We start from the raw sequence: 8,252 nt of genomic DNA on the forward strand, positions 1-8,252 counted from the left end.
ATAGAAGGTATAATATAAAAGGTCCTGTGTATAATATGCTTGCTGCTCTGTTTTGCTTTAGTAATAATGTAGCTCTCTGAAAGTGACGGCATGTAAAGCGCCAGCATGTTTTGCAGCTGCAGTATTATGATCAATGGTGTCTGTAACCCTCAGACAGGTAGAATTATAGCCTCAGCTGCTGCCGTTTTTCTAATCAAGGCATATGGCAGCATGTTAATTTCATTTAGTCCTCGGTTATTCTCAAACATTTTCTGTAACATGCTTTGCAGTGCTGGCACGAAGCCAAAACCACTTTTAACAACTTAACCGGTTTCCCATGTGGTATTCAACTCAGAGTTAAGAGTGAAATCCACACTGTAAACAACTAAAATGTTTCTGTTTTCCAAAGAGAAAAGACCATACCAGAGCCTGACCAGCTGATTTTTACATTACTGTTGCTGTCGTGATGTTTACACCCCCATGCAGACACTCACATACTCATGCAGACAGTCACACAAACACCTGCACATACTCATCTGTTTTCTAGACAGCTGTGATCAAACCTAGACGTTATTGTGGTTTCAATAAGGACATGTGTAGAGTTTCCCATTGGGAAGCCATTTCTCACTATAAAATTGCTCCTGCTGTTGCCTTCTGTGGAGCCAATGAGCAGAGACCAAGACCCAGTGGCTGTGGATCCTTATAGACAGGAAGTGAGGGAAAACCATTTGGGGACTAAGGGAGCGGTGAAAAAACTCTGCAAATGGATAAAAATACACCAACTTGTCATAGAAATGCTATAGGTCCATATGTATTCCACTGCCACCTTTTCTAGTTGTTATTTTGAGCTTGGGGAGAGTTTTAACATTAAAGAATGGTTTTGTGAAGCTTTGTAGCACAGCTGGTGTCTGACAGCTGTGGGTTAGTTTCCTCTCAGCCTCATCCTCTTTGTCCTCTACCTATGAAATCAGACAGAGCCATGCCTGGGTTGGAAGACGCTGTGCTCTGTTTTAGGAGAGCAGGCGAACATATGGCGATGCAGGTTTCTGTCTCACTCTTTCTCGGACACTAAAATTTTCCCTCCTCCTTTGGGTTTCACAGACTAAGCCCTTCGATCCCATGTTTCCTGGACTTTCTGCCAATTGAGCCTCACACACACTAAACCAGGCCTGGCAGACTTAAGAGAGCTAATATGTCAAGATTAGCTCCCAAACCTCAACATGTAACAGCTCTGCTCAGACCTAGTTCCCTTTCGCTTATCCTCGGATAAGTAAAAATAATTACATATGTGAGCTTATATTTTCTTTTTCTTTTTTTTTTTTTTTTTTTTTTAGCTCTATGTGAGTTTTTGTAATTTATTAATCTTACTTTATACTAGTGTAGCCCTATTTTACGGGTTATATTTTTTGGTAAACTGGGGTTGCCAGGGGTGATTTTGTTGAAAAGTTCAGATTATGCGACCAGGTGACATTTCACAAAGTTAGCCACTTATTGGGAAACATAGCAAAGCATTTAGCTACTAAAGAGCTGGACTTTTAATAAAGAAACTGATGGAGAACCAAACTGAATGAAAACATTTTTTGCGGACAAATAGACAACTCTAAATGACAGCTGATACTGCCCTGTGTAAAAAATTTAGCTATTACTTTACGATATGATATAATATGATATACTCTTTTGTCCCCTTGGGTGAATTTTCCTTGGGCATAGTTTCTACAACAAATAATCCACAATTAAAACACAGTATAATAGATCCAGTGCCTCAAAAGTGCCCCATAAAACCATCCACATTCCCAGAACACAATAATTTATTTATAACAGCCTGAGAGTGGGCTGAAATGTCAAGCAATACATGCTTAAGGAGCAAAACAATCTGTTTTATTAAGGCTACAGTATGTTCTGTGTGTAACGTTTTAAAGGTTTGTGGACACAAGCCATCGGCATTGATTTAGTTCTTCACCTCAGTCTTATTACATTTGTACATAAACAGACAGAACAGCTGATAAGGGTCAAATGTAGAGGTAGAAATGCTTACTTACTTTTTAAATGTTATCAGTTTTTCATTATTTTCACCTATTTCTAAACACACATAGCAGCTGGAATGTTTCTCCTTTATGGCCCATGTTTGATCTGAGGGTTTATAAAGCCTTGGTTGAGAACTAACGGGAATGTCCCTCTCTTTTTCCAAAGTTGAGTGGCAACCTCTGGTAGTGCAGAGTGTTTTCATAGCAAGTTCATCTTCTCCCCGGAGTGTGTGGTTGGGGAATGAATGTAATCGATCCTTTTGGTATCAGTGGTGTGTAGGGCCGCGTGTAGCCTGTGGCGAAGGTTTCTGAGATCTGTGCCCCTTCGCTCCCTGTTGGAACTCGTCAAACCCAGGAGACGGGATCTGTTTGGAATTATCAAGCCCTCCTCAGGCAAATGGAAATCAGACCAGCCAAGGCAGAGCTGCAAGTGCTTCATGTTATGAGCGAACTGGAAAAGGCCTTAAAAGTCTGAAAGCTGTGGTTATTGTAGCCTTTGGGTTTTCTCTAGTGTAATTCTATTTTACCCTGTCAAGAAAACACATTTTAATCTTGGCAATTTGACTCATGGGAAGTTAAGATGAAAAGGCCTGTGGCAAACATGTAGCCCGAATGAATGGAGTGGAAAAATCAAGGAAGTTTAAGTTATTTATGTCAGCACACTGATTATGGTGCTAAGATTTGTGCGCTCTGCGTTCATTTCTCCAACGTTTTAGTATGAATAAGTACAAGGGAGTAACTTGTGTGTGTTCTATCTGCTGTTAATGACAGTGATCATGGAAAACAGTCCTCATTAAAAGTGTATATATCTCAAGTGGCCTGCGTTTGCATACCATGTTTGATCCCAGGTCTTGTTCTTGATCCATACTGATTTAGTGCTCCACTGTGTGTGTGTTTCTGATTGGACCCACAGTTTATTTTCACTCTCTTTGTGTACATGGATTGGACAGTATGCGGAGGACAGAGGGGAGGAGGGTCAGCCACTGTCAACAAGCGACGGATCGTGAGAAAGACGGGCAGTTATTTGTGATCTGGATGTTATACCGCAGCTGTCGAAATTAAACCATATTGGTGCTTGTTGGTATTGCATCAACAAGCCTTCAGCTTAACTATAGCAACATGTCAGAATCACACCGCCCCTGCACACGGAGCTGAGTAACATCACAATAAAGATGAAGTCTGTTTTATTTGTGCAGTAGATGACGTTAAACGCTGAGTGGGAGAGATTAAAGTGAAGATCATTTGGTCTAGAATTTGTTTTAGTGTTAAATCTTGCTGAGAAATCCTTTTGAGAGACATTTTGGTGGATCAGCTGTGTTAGATGAGCTGCAGGAAGAACAAAATGTCAAAGCCAGAGTACATAGCTGTGCTGTTACGCCTCATATAAAAGTAACTGTTTCAGGGAAAAGAGGATCACAAAGTCATTAAACTTGGGGGAAAAGAGCTTAGATGATGGAAATACAATATATTTCAGAGTGTAACAGTCGTAATGATTTAATCATAATACTTTTAAACCATTAAAACAGCTTGTTGTGCTATATTCAATTTGTGATGATGGTCTGTTTTTTAGGAAAACATTACCATAAAAAACACTCCTCCCTTTTTGTAAACACAGTGATTATTATCTAGTGTAACATCTGCACTGTTGTGACCGTGCTCAGTTTATTCTGGTGCGGTCCCTGCAGGGTGGTGTGTGAGCGTGACAGTGATTGATAGTGTGCATCCTTTTGTTTCCCATCATCAGCACTCTGTCCAGCTGCATGCATGCAGTGGTGGCGCTGCTCTACCCCTTCTCTTGGCAACACACCTTCATCCCGGTGCTGCCTGGCTCCATGTTGGATATTGTCTGCTGTCCCACACCCTTCCTGGTGGGGTTACTGTCCAGCTCACTGCCCAAGCTGAAAGAACTGCCTGTGGAAGAGGTGAATGTCTGGTCATCTTGTAGAGTTAAAAGTGTCCCTTTTGAAAAGTATTTTCCCAGATTGACAGTATTTCTTCAATAGTGTGGCTAGTTTTTTTTGTCTTGACTCACATCCTACATCAATACAAATAGTTTTGATGTAAAATTCAGTCTAATGAGGTCATGTGTTTAATTAGTTTTAATGTTATTAGGCTGCAAAATAATTAAAGCTTCGTCCTATCAGAGGCACAGAATAAGAAGGAATTTCTGAAGAAAAAAAGAAGTTAGTCACTGTTAACTTTTACAGTATTTGCGCTTTAGCTTATAGTTTTGGAGACAATCATTTTATGTGAAATATATAGCAAATATCTGCATGTAAAAAATGAGATGCTGGTTTAATAGTTTCCTTCTTACTACCTGTTTGTTCCCTTGTCTCAGGCTTTAATGGTTGACCTGGGAACTGACCGCTTCATCCGGCAGGTTAGTAAACCAGCAACAACAACAAAAAGACACTGAACTTCAACACGGTTGTAAAACATTTGGTTCTATCTTGTAAGCCGCAGCCTTTGAAACCGACACTGCAAACACTGTTGTTTATGACTCCTAACTGCAGTGTTTTTGTATGTTTATAGATGGACGATGAAGCTTCACTGTTGCCTCGGAAACTACAGGCGGCTCTTGAGCAAGCTCTGGATCAGAGAAATGACATCATCAGTCAGGACTCTGACAGCGAGTCAGACGAAGGTGAATAAGTGACAAATCATGTCTGCCCACAGTGACATACGTTTTCCTGGTTAATTAGTACAACAGTGTCTGTACAGAACATGTAGAGTCCAGGCCTGTGAAAATCTGTGTGGGATAGTGTGACGTCTTCAGACACTGTTAAAAGTGAGTCACAAGGCTCTTGTAAGAGATGAGCTAATGCAGTGTCTCTGCTGATTAACAGTAAGTGTTAGGCTGAAAGGTGCTAGATATTCCTTACTTTTCTCATGTATTTTATTATAAACACAACTATAGGAGAACGTGCAACACTGAGGTAGTTCAATTAGATTATTGTCCTTATCAGAGAGTTCATTAGAGACTAGACTTATGTTAGGATCTTTGGTATTGGTCACACAGGGACTTCTGTTACATCACAGCTCCCATATGGTCTAGCGGTTAGGATTCCTGGTTTTCACCCAGGCGGCCCGGGTTCGACTCCCGGTATGGGAAGGAGAATTTTAATGACTCATCCGTTAGAGAAATGTTGTTTATTGTGGCATATATGTATTTCAATGTGATTAATAAAGCAAAACTAATTATTAGGTGTCTTTAAATTGCAGAATAAATCAATATAAATGCTTCCTATTTTTAGTGATGTTTAAGTTTGGGCTGATCCGGTAGCAAGATGTAGCGAAAAACAGTGGAACTACAGTATGTTTACAGTGACAGAGGCTCAAAAGCAACTTTATTTCCAGCCTGAGAGGAAATTCTGACCATTATATCAGAAAGTTAGGATGATTGTCTGATGGATTGACGCTGCTGTAATGTACAATAACCAATAGAGATGCAGCATAAATTGATGCAGCAGCATAACCACAAGCTTTATTGGCTCATAACTGGATGCTCATCCTCCTCTTCCCCCTGTGACTTTGGATTATTTTTATAGTTAGATCAGATAAGTACAACTTTTAGAGCAGCACAATGAGTAACTTCATTGTTTACAGCCAAACTATGGGCGCTGATGGCTTTGATTACTGATAATGAGTTTTTTTGTTTTGTTTTAACCTTTATTTAACCAAATAAATCACTAGAAACATCCTTGTTTACAATAATGACTTCGCAAAAGACAAAGCATTTTGAGGGGAAGGGGGTGAGAGCGCCACAGGATATATTTCATTGGTGATATCATCGCAGTCTGCATACAGGTTATTTTCTGCCAGAGTTGATTCCATCCATTAGCATAGTGTTGCTCATAATAAAGTTATGATCCTTTTTGCTTTTCACCTTCCTCTCCATAATGAAACTTAAAACTAGCAGCTGACACTGTTGGTGGTTGTGTTAGCTTTACCACTGTCAATCACGACCTGTTAAAACTGATGTCTAAACCAAACCAAAACATTGGTGCAACATAGCAATTAAATTACCAACAAGTCTAAACTGGCTTCTGTGTAGTTTTAACCAGCTGAAGAACCAGTCTGTGAATAACTGGTAATCTAGTGTTTGCTTAAAACTAGCTAAAGGTCAACTAAAAATAACATCATTGGTAGTATTGGGTGTGCAAAAAAATAGCAAAATTCCAAATGTCCAGTCATCCAATAACATCTCTTCAGTTACAGATGTTTTTTTATGGTCTTGTATTCATGGAGAGTACTTAATTAACCATATACATTTCCACACTTTTTCAGCTCATTCTCATACTTTCAGAGTGTTTAATAGTTGTAACATTCATGGTCTGAACCTTCTTTCTGTCCCTGAAGGTTTCTGCCTCTTTCAGCTTCCGCAGCTATTAATATAACTCCAGTGTAATAAATGTTTTGCATCAACAGTGCTTTGACTTCACTGATGTAAAAGCAGAAAAAAAAGCAGCAACCACATTATTATCATTTCTTATTTTGTGGTTAATTTGATTCAGGCTGATTTGACCATAAGTTATGGGATATGCCCCTGGGTCTCCACAGTTAACAATAGCAGTGGGTGGATTTGATTCTGTTTTTATGGCTGTAAAAGTAACGCCAAACCATCTTTCCTATTTTAATGTAATTCTAATGGCTCTTGGACTCTGTAGGTATATCTGTATTTTTTGGTCCTCATGCCAAACATAGTGACACATCAGCTGTGTAACTTATTATGTCTTCTGATGTCAGTTCTGTAAATATTCTCCTGTCCTTTGTGTCTACAGAGTATAACTCTCTGAACAGCCTGGTGTCTGAGGCCTTCATTCGCTTCTTCCTGGAGACCATGGGTCACTACTCCCTGTTTATTACTCACAATGAGCGAGGGGAGCGCATTTTCCAGAGGGAAGCCTTCCGCAAGTCTGTGGCGTCAAAGAGCATCCGTCGTTTCCTGGGGGTCTTCATGGAGTCTCAGATGTTCGCAGGCTTCATCCAGGATCGAGAGCTGAGGAAAAGTCGTGCTAAAGGTAGACATCCCCGTTGTTTGTACAGATATTCACTTTTTTTCCTTTTAAGTTTTTAATAAAGACCTGAGGATTTTTATTAATTTTCCACCCATGTACTGTCTATACAGCACAACATACTGCACTAATACTGACCTCTAGTGGGTGAAAGATATTATTATCTGTTTTTTTCCACAATATTTTTTGGAGCTCCCTGGCAGACAACAGTAAATTTAACCTCTTCGCATGAAGAAACATGTCAAATTATATTTTTCATCTGTTCTGTTGTCCTGTTGACAGGCCTTTTTGAGCAGAGGGTGGACCAGTATCTGGAGGAACTACCAGACACAGAGCAAAGTGGAGTCAACAAGTTTCTCAAAGGCCTTGGTGAGTTATGGAGTTCCAGGAGTTTACCACCTTAGACTTTTTCATAAACATGTGATGACTTTACCTGTAATCTTCAACAATTATTTAATTTAACACTAGGCCATAGAGATTTGACAGAAAACCATTTGACCATCCAACTTAAACACTTTTGACTCAACCTCCTGGATGTTTAACCTGAATAAGAATCCATACATAAATCTGATTTCCCCCTGTGTTTGTTTTAATGATCTAATGGATTGTGTTCACTGTTTTCAGGAAGTAAAATGAAGTTTCTCCACAAAAAGAACTGAGACGAAATGAGCTCCTGTTTTCAGCGCTATACCGACAGTGTACATCAAACTAACGTCCCTTCATCATGATGCCTCTTTTTTTTTTTTTTTTACCTGCCTTAATTTTTTTATGTAAACATGTACATACTCCACTGTAAGCTGGCTGTGATACTCTTCAGTGTATGTTTATAATACTTAATATGATAGTGATAGGAGGACGGTACACAACGAGTGAGCCGTAGAGTAACCACTGATGTCCAGGTATGAGTGTGGAGACTGTTATCAGGATGAGTGAGTGTATGTGACTTGATGTGGGCATAGATGTACAGTTCTTATGTTTAATTTTGCATTAATTCACGACAGTGTGGTTCTCTGTTTAAGGAGTATAAAACCTATTCCAAACTGTACATGCATTGAGACAATGAAGAAAATGATTGTAACTGTTCATAAAGTCTTTTGCAATCTTTTATTAAAAAATGTAATTAAAACGCTTTAAATGACTGAGTGAATATTACTGAATTTATTAATAATATACACAGGGCTAGGTATATGTTCAAGTTGTCTGATAATATATCATTAATAAAATGTGTAAAAGC

At 39.2% G+C, this 8,252-nt stretch overlaps 1 protein-coding gene and 1 non-coding gene across 4 annotated transcripts in view; both read left to right on the forward strand.

Annotated features, from left to right (window-relative positions):
* Window positions 1–8,157, forward strand: part of dennd2b (DENN domain containing 2B) — a 48,355-nt gene extending 40,198 nt beyond the window's left edge. For all 3 annotated transcript variants that reach the window (XM_030130857.1, XM_030130858.1, XM_030130856.1), the window contains exons 15-20: window positions 3,748–3,925; window positions 4,342–4,383; window positions 4,536–4,647; window positions 6,785–7,024; window positions 7,301–7,387; window positions 7,643–8,157. In XM_030130857.1, coding sequence (XP_029986717.1) covers window positions 3,748–3,925; window positions 4,342–4,383; window positions 4,536–4,647; window positions 6,785–7,024; window positions 7,301–7,387; window positions 7,643–7,677 — 694 coding nt within the window. In that variant the 3' untranslated portion in view covers window positions 7,678–8,157. The remainder of the gene's footprint in view (window positions 1–3,747; window positions 3,926–4,341; window positions 4,384–4,535; window positions 4,648–6,784; window positions 7,025–7,300; window positions 7,388–7,642) is intronic.
* trnae-uuc (transfer RNA glutamic acid (anticodon UUC)) lies at window positions 5,044–5,115 on the forward strand. The gene has a single exon. It is a non-coding gene; the product is annotated as a tRNA-Glu (tRNA).
* Window positions 8,158–8,252: the final 95 nt, after the last annotated feature.

Source organism: Sphaeramia orbicularis, chromosome 3 (assembly GCF_902148855.1).
Source record: "Sphaeramia orbicularis chromosome 3, fSphaOr1.1, whole genome shotgun sequence".
NCBI classification, from domain to species: domain Eukaryota; kingdom Metazoa; phylum Chordata; class Actinopteri; order Kurtiformes; family Apogonidae; genus Sphaeramia; species Sphaeramia orbicularis.